The following is a 15,749-nucleotide window of genomic DNA, read 5'->3' as shown; positions in this document are numbered from 1 at the left end:
CTCAAATTCCAGATTTTCATATAGTTGTATCTTGGCCACATATTGTTCTTTCCTAACAAACCATATGTCAATGGAAAGCATATTTATTACATTTTTAATGATGTGTAAATTTTTAATGACTGGTTTTGTGGTCCAGGGTCACATATTCAGATTTTTATCTCATTGTGTTTCAGAACAAAAGAAAAGTCACCTGTTTGAGTTTGCTGATGTTGTTAATGGTCAGTAGAGACTTGTCGAGGTAATTCTTGCATGTCTTCAGACGGTCCGATTGTACAGGAGTGGATTTGGAGGAGGGCGGTGTGGGAGAGGAAGACTGAGACAGAGGCTTTGGTGATGGGGTGAGGGAAGGTGGTTTTGGAGAAGATGAATGTGAGACAGGAACCTGTCCTTTAGGGGATGGTGCATCTCTGTCCCTGCGCCGCTGCGTGACTAATGCAAGTGGTTTTGCACTGTTTGCTAGACCTGTGGCCTGGATGACACTGGTGTGTTTGCTGGGCTCCTCTGTCGGCCTAAAGGCCTGGATGTAAAATAATAAATAATTCATAATTATTTTTAATGCTGTCCACCAAATCACAGGCTATGTTCAGAACAGCATACTACCATTTTTTCTATGATATAAAAGGTTTAAATGTTATAACAATTATATAAATTGAAAAAAACAAAACAAAACAAAAAACATTAGATCATCAGATCCATTAAATATTATATAATATTAAAAGATAATTAAGAACTTACATAAACAACCAATTAGTTCACAGTGCATTAATGTGTTAAACACGACTTGTGATTTTAATAATTTTATTGTTATATTTAATATTACTATTTATTTTTAATATTTTATTTATCTTAATTTCTTATATTTTAATAATAATGATATTTTAAAAAAATATTTTTATAATGATAAAATAATAATTTTTTATGCTGTCCACCAAATCAAAGACTACATTCGGAATAAAAGTATATACTTATATAAATTGCTTTAAAAATATGAATCAAAATACATAGATTACATTTTTAAGATCTTGGCACTTTGTTTTTTTAAACAAAATTATAAAAAGATCAATATTTTTCATCTGTGTTATTTTTCATATTTTATATCATTACATATATACACTATTAAACATTTATTAATATTTTAAATGTGCTTTTATTTTCACCTTTTCAGCTTTCATTTATCATGCAGTAATTAAATTTTTTTTTTCAATTTATTTCTACTTTATCGGTAATGATTTACAATAAAATCCAATTAGTTAACTTTATTTAATGCATTAACTTAAAGGGATGGTTCGGAGTAGAATTGACTTCATTGCTATGCACTCCGAAGCCCATCTAAATACCCCATCCGGAGTTTTTTTTTACCTTAGTCGAACATTTATGGAGATATTAGAGTTTTTCGAATTGCTTGTTACAGGAGTGAATGGTACATGTGATGTATCTCGTAAATTGCACCACTAAACGTGCAAGTAATCTTACCAAACTTGTACAGTAGTGTAAATAGGTTATGTACTCACAAAACGCTGCATCAGCACATTTGTAAGTCCACCATGAGTGTTTTAAAAACACGTTTTACCCGAGAACTACTAGTCTCAGAAACTACAAGTCGACGTCACTTCCCTGGTTTGAAAAAAGCACGTAAAAGTCCTCCTACTACATCTGTGTGCATGTCAACTTGTAAGAGGACTTTTACGTGCTTTTTTCAAACCAGGGAAGTGACGTCGACGTGTCGCCATTTGTAGTTTCTGAGACTAGTAGTTCTCGGGTAAAACGTGTTTTTAAAACACTCATGGTGGACTTACAAATGTTCCGATGCAGCGTTTTGTGAGTACATAACCTATTTACACTACTGTACAAGTTTGGTAAGATTACTTGCACGTTTAGTGGTGCAATTTACGAGATACATCACATGTACCATTCACTCCTGTAACAAGCAATTCGAAAAACTCTAATATCTCCATAAATGTTTGACTAAGGTAAAAAAAACTTCGGATGGGGTATTTAGATGGGCTTCGGAGTGCATAGCAATGAAGTCAATTCTACTCCAAACCATCCCTTTAAGCAATTTTGTTAGGAAAATGTGTTACAATATTTATTAATGTTAGTTACTAAAAATACAACTGTTCATTGTTAGTTAATTATGTATTAGCTCAGATGCATTAAATAATATTAAAAGATACAACTTTTGATTTTAATAATGCATCAGTAAATGTTGAAATTAACAATAAAAAAGCTTTATTCATTTAATTAATATATTAAACTAATATAAACAAAAGAAACCTTATTGTTATATGTTGTTTCCAATTCATTTTACTTAAGTTTTAGTTTTACAGTTTTACTTTATTTCCATTAGCTGTCAAAGCAACATTTTAATTACTATGTAATACTTACATTTGATTCTAATTCAGCTTAAATTTTTAATAATTTTAGTTAACAATAACATTTTGATACACATACCTTACGGATACTTTTCGGATCTTTTCCGGACTTTTCCGAGTCCACACTATCATCGCTCTGATCATCATCTTCATCATCGTCATCGTCGTCGTCAACATCCTCCAGGTCGTCTGAGTCAGAGCTGCTAAGAGCATCGCTGGAGCTGTCAGAGCTGGATGCTGATTGGCTGTCGCTGTTGATGGAGACGTCTGGCCCTTTGCCACGCAGCTTCTGTCAGGAAAAGCAATGTCAGTCGACAGCAGCGGACGCACACACATTTACTTTGTTTACACAAACAACCCCTTCTGCCACCCATCCAGCTGACATGACAAACTAAAAATAGTCCCAAAAAAAGGTGGATGACAGAAAGTGTCAACAGAAGCATTTAAAATGCAAACTGATGTGAATGCTGCATATATATGGAAATTAAGGCTGGCAAAAAACAAAATCACGATTGTTTTGGTCAGTATTGTATTGTAATCACGATTATTTAACACGATTATGAGCGGGTCTGGAACTTTATATGATTGATTAATTTAAAGATAGCAATACAATACAAAAAAGATACAAAATGAAAATTTTTTTTGGGGGGGGGTTGAATGCAATTAATTGAATGTAAAATAAAACAGCATAGTCTTCACTGTAAGAATTAAAAATGCTTTGTTTCTTATAAAAACTACAAAACTCCCTCTGTCAAGAGCAGTGTGTGGTTTTGTCTTTGTCTTTTGTTGTTTGATTAAAAGGGTCATGTGATGCGGTTTCTTGTTTTCCTTTGTCTCAAGCTTTGTTACAAGCTGTTTGTGCATAGATAAGATCTTTAAAGGTGCCATAGAATGGAAAACTGAATTTACCTTGGCATAGATAAATAATAACAGTTCAGTACATGGACATGACATACCATGAGTCTCAAACACCATCGTTTCCTCCTTCTTATATAAATCTAGTATTTGCAAAAGACCACCGAAAAATAGGTCAATTCCAACATAACAGACTGTTACGCAACATCCCCGAGATCGTTAATAGTTACGCCTCCAATATTTGCATCGCCCAATCATCGGTAACGTCAGCACATCAGTTAAACAAGGCAAGCCACTGAAGGGACACAGTTAGCTTAATGCTAGCGCTAGCCTGTTACATTGCAATACATAGGATTTCACTTACCACATAAACAGAGAGATGACTGCGCTGATGATGGCGAATGATTTACAGATCTGGAGAATCACTGAGGAGCAGCTCAACTTGTGTGGTAGGAAGCACTCCCTCTGCATTATAACTTTACACAGAGCACATGCGATCACAGTAATGAAACTAAAATATCCACGATTCAAAACGGCAGATTCACCAAACCGCATATTAAAAGCGGCTAGAGCTCCTAATTAAATATATATTTTTATCCATGTGCGAGCTATTGAGCTCTGTGAAACAGCCAATCAGAGCGGAGCTCATTAATATTCATGAAGCTTCTAAATAACAGAGCATTTCATTCTAGGGGCAAATCCTAGGTTGTAAATGGACCTGTAAAACCATTTCTGGAGATTTTTTTGCCCTTTCCTATGCCATACACCTTCTATGTAGATATCAGAGAACAATTTAAAATATTCTCTCAATGCATTCTATGGCACCTTTAAAGTTGCAAAGCTTAAAGTCTCAAAACCAAAAAGACAGTATGAGTCGTTATAATCAGCAGCTATGTCCCCACTGGATGCAACAAATGCCTCGTTTATAATGGGTTTTATTGTTTCTGTCTTGTCGCGCCAAGAAACGGCATCACAACATAAGGGGCGTAACATTTCAGTCACACGCTTGAGGTATTCGGCCAATCACAACGCACCGGATAGCTGGCCAATCAGAGAACACCTTGGTTTCCATCAACGTTCAGTTTTGTAAAAATCAAAGCGTTTCAGAAAGGCAGGGCAGAGAGGAGCAACAATAATGTACAGTATGCGGAAAATAATATGTTTTTTGAACCTCAAACTAATACAAATACACCAAACAATGTTCTTTTTAGCAACATCATATGACCCCTTTAACATTAAGCACAGAGGTGGCAGAAGGAATATTACTTGTGGCCACTTTAAGAGCTGCACGGATCCAATATACTTTTACACACGTATTTTCATTCTCAACTGTTTACATTCATTTGAGACATAAGTTAAAGGTTTACACTAATAATTACTTTTCTTGTTAAGAGCACTTGTGCTTCTAACTTAAATTTAGAAGCACAGTTAAAATTTAGTACATTCTAAACAATTTAAAAATCTGATAAAAAAAATTGCCTTCCCATTATAAGGTGATATTTCACTCCTTAAAGCGTTTTACAGGGGAATTTTGTTCTTACCTTTGTTTTTACCTTTTCATATGTTTAATAAGGCTCAGAGGTGGCATGAGTGCAATCAAATTCATAAATTCATGTTGAGATTGTTTTAAATACAAGATTTTGAACACAGAAATATTAAATGATTTAAATAACTGAAAAGATCTGCCAGCAGGTGGCAGCAAGACACTGATTTAATTACTGAATCATTGATTCATTTAGTTCATTCAAAAGGCTGGCTCATTCAGGAATAAAGCAAGTGACGGTATTTATGAATGGGAAATTGAATCACTTCACTAGATTTGTTTAAAAACGCACGTTCATTCATAACCGAAACACCGCTGTGTTTGAATGGAGAAGCGCAGCGGCTCAGTTATGACTTGTTTGAGACTACTTTAGATGACGAAATAGAGCAAAATCAGGCAATAGTGTTAGAGTCAGACAATGTAAGTCACTTAATAATAACGTCTTGTTTATTTAACTGTTGTATTAAATCAATATCTCGTTTACAAACTCCCTTAAAAATTATTAAAAGCTGTCACTCATCTTAGTTCGCGATCTCACAAAGCTTTTATAATCAACAAAGCTCTCTATACTTTTATTTACACTCTCTCTACACTTTGTTTATGAAAGGATTTGTGGGATATGTCTGTGATACATTACTCAACATTGCAAAAACACGTAGAAATCTTTGAAGCTCCCCTGAGAGCATACACACATATGCCGATCGGGTCAGTCGCACATGGTGCTCCTAAATATTTTTTCATAATCGCATGCAGTAGTTTTCAGCCAAAATGCGAGTTTATAATATTATTGAGGATGAGAAAATAACAACTAAATGTCATTATTAATGAACTTTAAAAGAGTAAGTTCTTACCTCGCCTTTTGTTTTGTGTCTAGTTTTCTCCTCTAGCTGGTTTAGTGCTGGTTTTGGACTGATTTTCAGGCTCTTGGTTGGATCTGGAGGGATGAGGACTGGAGAAGGTGTGGAGGAGGCTGAGCTTGAGTTCGCTTTCCCATTGACGGAGCCATTCATCCCTGTTTCATAAAATGAATGAGCAAATAATTTTTGTAATTATAACAAGTAGAAAAATTTGGATCATTTCCCAAATCATCTCAAAGCAGTGAATGTGAGATGCTTGTTTAATCAGTGGGGATTATTTTCATCGCGAGTACAGTAGAGGTGTAAATAGATGCCGTTTATACGTAACAGACAAAATAAAATCTCAAATGTGTTTATTAGCATGTCAAAGTGACAGTGTGTATGGTAAACACTGTAAACATCAGCAGGCTGTTGTTTCCAGTCCTGAGGATAGATACGGTTTCACAGTAAATATCTAAATATATATGCGTGTCATATCTTGTGACTGTGGGTTAGTGTGAAGGAAAACAAATCTTGTTTAGACACTTATTCAAAAGAAAAACATGGTTTAAGTTGTGGTAAAAGCACTTTGCACTTATAAAATGATATAGAAATTAATTAATTTTCACATAAATTAAATAGAAAGCTAAAAGAAGTCTTCCTCTAACATCTGAACATGCACATGTCTAAGTAAATTATTATAAATAATAATAATAAAAAAAGCATTATTTAATGAAATATGCGCTAATTTGCATACATTTCTAGTACAAAAATCTAAACACTGGATGAAGTCAGTTTCAAACTTCTTGTTTAATTTTTTTGACATATGTGACCCTGGACCACAAAACCAGTCATAAGGTTAAATTTGACAAAACTGAGATGTATACATCATATGAAAGCTCAATAAATAAGCTTTCTATTGATGTATGGTTTGTTAGGATAGGACAATATTTGGCCGAGATACATCTATTTGAAAATCTGGAATCTGAGGGTGCAAAAAAATCAAAATACTGAGAAAATCACCTTTAGAGTTGTCCAAATTAAGTTCTTAACAATGCATATTACTAATCAAAAATTACATTTTGATATATTTATAGTAGGAATTTTACAAAAAATCTTCATGGAACATGATCTTTACTTAATTTCCTAATGATTTTTGACATAAAAGAAAAATCAATCATTTTGACCCATACAATGCATTTTTGGCTATTGCTACAAATATACCCCAGCGACTTAAGACTGGTTTTGTGGTCCAGGGTCACATATTAGAGTCAAAAGTTTTTACAGAGGGAATTCTGGGTCTCTCATTTCGTCACGACATAATTAATAATTTTTTACAATTTTTGGGGGAATAAAACTTATAAAATCAAGCAAATTGTATAAGAACAAATCCCTCTGTAAAAACCTTCAGATATAGACAGGAATAAAAACGTAAAGTTTGGTGTGTGTAAGTGTTACTGAAGTGGAGATTTATGGCCCAGTCTAGAAGAAAAAACTCATCTTGAGAAAATGGCCTTTAAAAATATGCATTGTAACTGAAATCTATTGACACAAACAGATAAAGTGCTTTAAAAGAAACACTCAACATGGTCTTTTGGATGTTTTCTTTCCATTAGTCTGAAAAAACACAATGAAAAACCAAAAAGCCCAAAATCTCAAACGTGACAGGTGCATGAAAAAACAGCGTTTTTGCCTGCAGTGTCTCCCTTTAAGTGCTTTTTCTTTAATTGCTAATGTGACTGAACAAAATGTTGAAGGTGTCTGAATACTATACAGTAGATATCTAAACATGTTATACAGGTAAGCAGCTCACTACCTTGAGGAATAAAAATACACACACTGCATATGAGAGGTAATGTATGTATGCACCTTTGGCAGGAGCACGTCTGGCAGAATGAGATTGGAGGATGGTTTGCTCCTGGTTCAGGGAAGGTGCGTTGAAAAATGCCGGCAGACCAAGAAGATGAGGAAAAAAGGCAGCTGACCCTTGAACCTGAGCATCTGCAGAACGCCACCAATCTGAGGAAACAGATCAAATTTAAATGGGTTGAAATAAATATTCTGTCAATGTTCACTCGTTACAAACCTGTATGAGTTTCTTTTGTCTTCTGAGAAGAAAAGATGATTTTTTTAAAGAATGTTGGCAACCAAACAGCTGATGGTAGCCATTGACTTCCACAGTATGAAGAAACACACTGGAACTCAATGTAAATACATGAAGAGCTATGCTAAAAAAGTTATTTTAAAGCATATTTACATGCAAAATAAAGAGGCATGCAACATACTGTATGTTACAGCCAAAAAGTGCTGTTTCTGCATATTGTTCTCTTCTTATCAAAGACACAAGACATGTATTAAACAGCACTAAAACCTCTTTAATTTATCCTCAACTGTGCCATAACCACAACCAAACTAGCTCATAAATCCTTAGTGAGCAAACAAATCTACAAACAGTCAGTGAGTGATGCTAAATGATCCAGAGCTAGAGAAAATCCATCTTGTGATTACAGGCGTCTGCTTTGACACAAACTCTTCAGATCTCCTAACAGCGGCGCTTTACTCCATCCACTCTCATTTCAGTCCTTCAATATAAACATGCTGAAGATGGTAAATCTAGAACAGACATCAGACGCCAATAGCTGGCTCACACGTGGCTTACAGATCAGCAGTGTTGGGGGTTACAAGTAACGCAAAGTATTACTTTTTCCAAGTAACTAGTAAAGTAATGCATTACTTTTTAATTGACAAGAAAATATCTGAGCTACTTTTTCAAATAAGTAACACCAGTTACTGTACTTTCTCCCCCATTTATTGATTAAAAGCTCTTCTGTCCCCATGTTGAGACAAATTGTGAGTAAGATGTTACTTTAGTTCTAGAATAAATGTGAACATGCATTAATTCATCTCACTCACTAAAAAAACAGACACAGTATATGTGACCCTGGACCACAAAACCAGTCATAAGGTTAAATTTTACAAAACTGAGATGTATACATCATATGAAAGCTCAATAAATAAGCTTTCTGTTGATACATGGTTTGTTAGGATAGGACAATATTTGGCCGAGATACATCTATTTGAAAATCTAGAATCTGAGGGTGCAAAAAAATCTAAATACTGAGAAAATCACCTTTAAAGTTGTCCAAATTAAGTTCTTAACAATGCATATTACTAATCAAAAATTACATTTTGATATATTTATAGTATGAATTTTACAAAAAATCTTCATGGAACATGAACTTTACTTAATTTCCTAATGATTTTTGGCATAAAAGAAAAATCTATAATTTTGACCCATGCAATGTATTTTTGGCTATTGCTACAAATATACCCCAGCGACTTAAGACTGGTTTTGTGGTCCAGGGTCACATATGTCAAAATGAATAAAAAAACTGCAATAATTAAATGTTAAATAATACAAATATGCTTTATGTATTTAATCTCATTTTATCAACCAATGTCTTTGCTGCCAACCTTCGATGATCCAATTCATTCATACTAATAAGCAAAAATTACTCAAGATAATCTAACATTTGTTTTCCTTTTTTTTTATTGCTGAAGAGTTGACATTTTTTCTTCTGCGGTCTACTGTACAGACGTGAATTTACTTTTCTCTAAGCCTGAGGCTTTTAGTGTGAAAAGGCTTTTACGGTGTGTTCACACGGGGCGCAAGCGTCAACGCTTCCCATTGACTTTGAATGGGTGACGTCAAGCTTTGCCGAAAGGAATTGTGGATCCGTCGGCGGCGCTTCACTCGCGTTGCTCGCGGCAGAAGTTGAGAAATTTTCAGATCGCTCTATGCAAATACAGTGGCCAGGCGGCAGCCAATCACGTTCATCCTGTTCAAGAGCAGCATTTCATTGGCTGACGCTGCTATGACCATAAACATCAGCCACGCCTTCCGTTAAGCGTTGACGCTTGCGCCCCGTGTGAACACACCGTTACATTTGCCAAAAATAGAACTTTTTATATTAAAAAAAAAAAAACAATCCCTGCCCAGATTTCAAAAGTAACGCAAAAGTAGCATAACGCATTACTTTCCATAAAAAGTAACTAAGTAACGTAATTAGTTACTTTTTTAGGGAGTAACTCAATATTGTAATGCATTACTTTTAAAAGTAACTTCAGGCTGAAAACAGTCGGTTCTGTAAACATCCACTTTATGACAAATAGTAAAGCATGTCCTACATCGTATGAACACAAGAAACAACCTTAAAAGCATCACTTTTGGTTTGTTTGACAGTTTCAGTGTCTGAATGTCCTTCAGAGCGAGGACTGAGATTTGCGCAATCCTGTTCTCTTTTACAGCAACAATCTTGTTTAGAAAAGAAACATTGCGTGTCATGAAGTGTTTAAGTCTGTGAGGAGCTGAAGTCGCTGCAGGAGGTTAAAGCAGAGCTCTGACCCCAAGCATTCAGGTCTTTATAAATGTCATGGTCTCAGCGTGGATCGCCGGACTGATGGAAAGCACTATAAAGGTGAAACATGCAGCCCATGTGCTCACAAAAACATGTCCAGGTCACATTTCAACCCCCCTCCCCGAAAAAAGAAATGAAGATTATATTGTGATGTTATTTAGTTTTTTCTCTGCATTTTCTTTACTTTAATGGATCCAGATGTTTTACTGCTAAGATATTGCAACTGCTAATATTCTCAATGGTGAATTATTTTATATAACATTTTAACTTGACATGAGACAAAAAAAAAAGCTAAAATACATTAAAATTATACATAATATATTCCACTTAAACAACGTTTTCTGGCAGTATTATAAAAATCCAGTCCGACAAAATGTGTTTAATAATATAATGTACATCATATTACGTACATATATTATATATCCATTAAACATTTGCAATTATAATTAAAATTATAAATATTAGATTATTAAATAATTATAAATATTACATACATGACATTATATACATATACAAATATATAACATTTTATAGAAATTATATTATATTATATATGAATAAATGCATAATTCTATTTTTATATGTATATAAATTATTATTATACAATATACATTTTTAATTAAAATCAACAAATATTACCCATGACGTATGAATATTTCAAAATATAAAAAAACTACATTAATTTAAAAAATAAACATGTTTCTGAATAAAAATGTTTTCTGGTAGTATTATAAAAATTACAGTCCAACAGGATTTGTTTAATAATATAATATAATATAATATATTATACTACATTACATACATATTATATTTATACATTCAAAATTTACAATTATAATTTATTTGATAAATATTAGATTATTAAATAATTATAAATATTATATACTGATATATTATATGACTTTATATACATATACACAATTATTAAACATATATACTTTATATTATATGTATTATATTATATTATGAACACATTATGAATTCTATTTTTATATGTATATGAATTATTATTATACAATTTAAATTAAAATCAAGATAAACAACAAATAATACCATGATGTATGAATATTTCAAAATTAAAATATTAAAGCTAATTCAGAAATGAAACATGTTTCTGAATAAAAATGTTTTCTGGCAATATTAAAAATAATACAACAGGATGTGAATAATAATACTACATAAATTATATTACATTATATACATTTATTATAATTATACATACAAAATTTACAATTACAATATTGGATTATTTAATAATTATAAATATTATATACACAACATCATATGCATATAAAATTATAAAAAAAATACATAAATTGTATTATATTATATTTATTATGAATACATCCATAATTCTTTTTTATGTATTTAAATTATTATTATAAAAATAAAGTTTTTTTCACTTAAAATTAAGATGTTGTTAAATTTTTTTTTTTATTAATTTGGAAATTAAACATGTTTTCTGGCAATATTATATAGAATAACAATCCAACAGGATGTGAATAATAAGGATATTTTTTATATTATGATATACATTATATTACATTTTATACGTATATTATAATTATACATTCAAAATGTACAATTATAATTTAAATAATAAATATTGGATTATTAAATCATTATAAAAAAGTATATACATGACTTAATATACTTATGAAATTATTATAAATATATATTATATTATTTTGGGAATAAATGCATAATTTAATTTTTATATGTATATAAATAATAATTATACCATAAACATTTTTTTTTAAATTAAAATTAAGATAAACAACAAATACTACCTTTACATATGAATATTTCAAAATTTAAATGTCATTTAAATGTCACTTATTAGTAATGAGAATTATTTTTATTTATTTATGTAGTATTATGATAACAAGAATAGGGGCGTAAAATGTGCTTAATGTTCAAGAGAAATAATGCAGAAAATTCTCTCAAAACATTTCCTTATAATTCTTCACCATTTCAAGTAATTTTGGTGTTAAATATTACCCAGATATGTTTTTGACAGGTTTCATAACATTTAAACAACACTGTATATCTGTTGCATGGGACTGAACCTGTGAAAAATAATGACTTCTTCTGTTTAACATACCTGGTAAAGCACCGATCTGAGCCCGGGCGGCCAGAGCGGCCGACATTCCCAGCGTTCCCAGACCTCCGAAGTCAGAGCGGACAGGAGAAGAGGAGTGCAGACTGAAGACCGGGTGATTGATCATTGGAAAGGCACCAGAAACAGAAGAAATTCCCAAACCCTGATTGCCAACCATTTGGAACAAATGACCTGAGAGAGAAACAAAAACATCACTAATTCATACATAATATCTGTATTAAATGCACAGTAATGCTGGTTTGAAGGGTTGTGTTGAAGCTATAATCCATAACATTGTCAGTCAACATATTTCGACTATATTTCTGTAACATGTGTGTATATAAACCACATGCATAAATTAAAATCCATACATTTACTAAAACATTTCACTTCATTCTAGTGTTGCACGATTCCCTGCATTTAAAAACGGTACGATTCAAGATTTTACTAGTACCGGTACTTTCAGAATGCCTTTTAAAGCCGTATTAACTTTTTGGTTTATTTTGGGTCCTTTGATTGACAACACAAGACAGAATTGCTAGATCTAGTCATAAAAACGGAATTTAATGTATAACGCGGAATATCACAGAATTTGTCTATGTAATGATACTACTACTACAACTAATAAAAATATTGAAAAAATATTTAAGAAATATTTACCAGAAAAATTATTTACCAGAATTTATTTACAAGAAAATTGTAGTATTTCTGAAAAATAAATAAATAAATAAATAAATAATAATAATAATAATAATAATAATAATAATAATAATAAATAAATTATTTATAAAATCTACTTAATCTTTATAAATTAATTAGACATGCTTTTGATTATTAAAATTTTATGAAACTATTCAAATTAAATCCAGAAAATTATTGGAAAACAGATTCACAGAAATTGATCAAAATAAAACTTGAATTTGAGAACAAAAAATAATAAAACGTATTTCATAGGGCCTTAAACATTTAATTTTTATTCAACTTTTAAGAAATTGCTGTTATATTGTGTAAGTTTCATGATTTCAATTAATTAGACATGCTTTTTTATTATTTTTTTTTATAATGTAATTAATAAATACAGCATAGAAACATTTTAAACAGAAAAAAAAAAAAACGTAATTTGGGAATAAAACAGATTTCATAAGGCCCTATTTATTTCATTTGTGTCTTTTTTTGTATTTAACCTTTATTTGGTTATTTGCATCCATGTTCTTATTATTAACAATGGATTCACAGAATTTGATCAAAATAAAACTGAATTTGAGAAAAAAATGATAAAATGTATTATTTCATAGGGCCTTAAAAATTAAATTTTTGTTAAACCTTTAAGAAATTGCTGTTAAATTGTGTAAGTTTCATGATTTCAATTAATTAGACATGCTATTTGATTAATATTTTTTAATGTAATCATTAAAATGCAGCACAGAAACATTTTTAACTGAAAAAAAAAAAAAAAAAAAAACTGAATCCAGAAAAATTTAAATGTAAAAAAAAAAAAAAAAGGATTTCATAGAGCCCTATTTATTTCATGTGTGTCTTTTTTTGTATTTAACCTTTATTTGGTTACTTGTTCTTATTATTAATGATGGATTCACACAATTTCATAAAAATAAAACTGAATTTAAGAAAAAAAATAAAAATAAAACATGTTTTTATAGGGCTTTAAAAATTTAATTTCTGTTCAACTTTTAAGAAATTGCTGTTAAATTGTGTAAGTTTTGTGATTTCAATTTATTAATATATGCTTTTTGATTAATATTTTTTATGTAATCATTAAAATACAGCGTAGAAACATTTTAAACCGAAAAAAAAAAAAAACACTGAATTTGGAAAAAATAAAATGGAATTTGGGAATAAAACGGATTTCATAAGGCCCTATTTATTTCATTTGTATCTTTTTTTTAAATTGTATTTAACCTTTATTTGGTTACTTGCATCTATGTTCTAATTATTAATAACAGATTCACAGAATTTGATCAAAATAAAACAATTTGAGAAAATGTATTTCACAGGGCCTTAAAATGTCATTTTTGTTCAAGCTTTAAGAAATTGCTGTTAAATTGTTTAAGTTTCATGATTTCAATTAATTAGACATGCTTTTTGATGAATATTTTTTATAATGTAATCATTAAAATACAACGTAGAAACATTTTAAACAGAAAAAAATTTAATCCAAAAAAATTAAAATGGAATAAAATGGGTTTATCTCATTTGTGTTTTTTTTTTTTTTTGTATTTAACCTTGAAATGCTTTTTTTATTAGATAAAATAACACTAACCTCTATTTGGGTCATCTGTTATTCAATTACTTTACCTGTCATCTATATTTTTGTTATAGTATCGATTCAGTAGTAGTATGGGGATATTTTAGTCAGGTATCATATCAAAATCAACATTTTGGTATTGTGACAACATTACTGCATTTATACATTTACTAAACCAATGAACTCCCATTTTTCCTGGCTGCTTAAGTGGGCTGAAGGCTCTTCTTTTTCCTGAAGTCATTTACTGCTAAAACTCCTGAGGGATTTGCAGAGAATAGAGTAAGAGCACAAAAGCTGGACGCAGGCAAAATCCCCTTCAAGAGAGACACAAAAAGAGCCTTGTTCCCTGCGCTGCTGTGATGGCCGTTTACAGGCAAAAGAGACACATCTTTGCTTTGAATCTCATTCTAATGAGCTGCATATTTAGCGTCAGCTCCTTTGAGGCCCGGCCCGTCGATACAGGACGAGATGGTGAAAATAAATGGCTGGAAGAAACGGCCGAAAGGCTGGTCTCCATCCCCTCCCGCTGTCCCCCCTCATCTGCACTGCAAGAGGCAATGACATCTGCAAATAGCCTTTAAATATTAATGCACTCCAAGCGGCGGAATAATCAAAATCACCGGCTGGCCAAGAGAAAAGAAGTAAAAAAAAAAAATGTTTGTAGGTTTGTAAAAGTATGTTTGTAAAATGTATTTGCTTTACTGCTCACTATTTTTACTCCTTCAATAATTTAGCCAGAATTTAACATTTTGCCATCATTTATTTCACCAAATGTCATTCTAAGCCTGTATTTTATTTATGTTACAAATGTTAAAGTTTTTAAACATAATCTGGTAAGTGTAACTTTTATTATTTTGTCAAGCTCATGACATTTTTCTCAGTCAATTTTGTAAAACTTTTTTTAATAACCTCAGGAGCTTTGTACATGAATATAAAGCAAATATGAGGCAAATACGAATTAAATATTATAAATATTATAAAAAGTCAAATATAAACTTTTATTTATACACACACATATATCTATATATATAATTTATCTCTGCAAGCTGTTATTTATTTTAATATTTATTTATTATTTATTTATATATATATTTATTTACAAACACACATATACACACACATTATCTCTGCAATTTGTTATTTATTGTAATATTTATAATTTTTTAGGTCATATATATCTATCTATATATAATAAATCAGTATCTATATATCTATATATAATAAATCAGTATCTATATATCTATATATAATAAATCAGTATCTATATATCTATATATAATAAATCAGTATCTATATATCTATATAAATATATACCGTATATATATATATATATATATATATATATATATATATATATATAT

The 15,749-nt window shown here is 30.9% G+C and overlaps 1 protein-coding gene across 1 annotated transcript in view; it reads right to left on the bottom strand.

Annotated features, from left to right (window-relative positions):
* baz2bb (bromodomain adjacent to zinc finger domain, 2Bb) overlaps window positions 1-15,749 on the bottom strand; it is a 46,725-nt gene that overhangs the window by 25,820 nt on the left and 5,156 nt on the right. Inside the window, 5 exon segments of the mRNA XM_073845146.1 lie at window positions 191-517; window positions 2,452-2,661; window positions 5,622-5,782; window positions 7,476-7,625; window positions 12,129-12,317. Coding sequence (XP_073701247.1) covers window positions 191-517; window positions 2,452-2,661; window positions 5,622-5,782; window positions 7,476-7,625; window positions 12,129-12,317 — 1,037 coding nt within the window.

The sequence above is a fragment of the Garra rufa genome, chromosome 8 (genome assembly GCF_049309525.1).
Source record: "Garra rufa chromosome 8, GarRuf1.0, whole genome shotgun sequence".
NCBI lineage: Eukaryota > Metazoa > Chordata > Actinopteri > Cypriniformes > Cyprinidae > Garra > Garra rufa.
The sequence above is the reverse complement of the archived record's forward strand: the minus strand, read 5'-3'. Positions and strand labels throughout refer to the sequence as shown.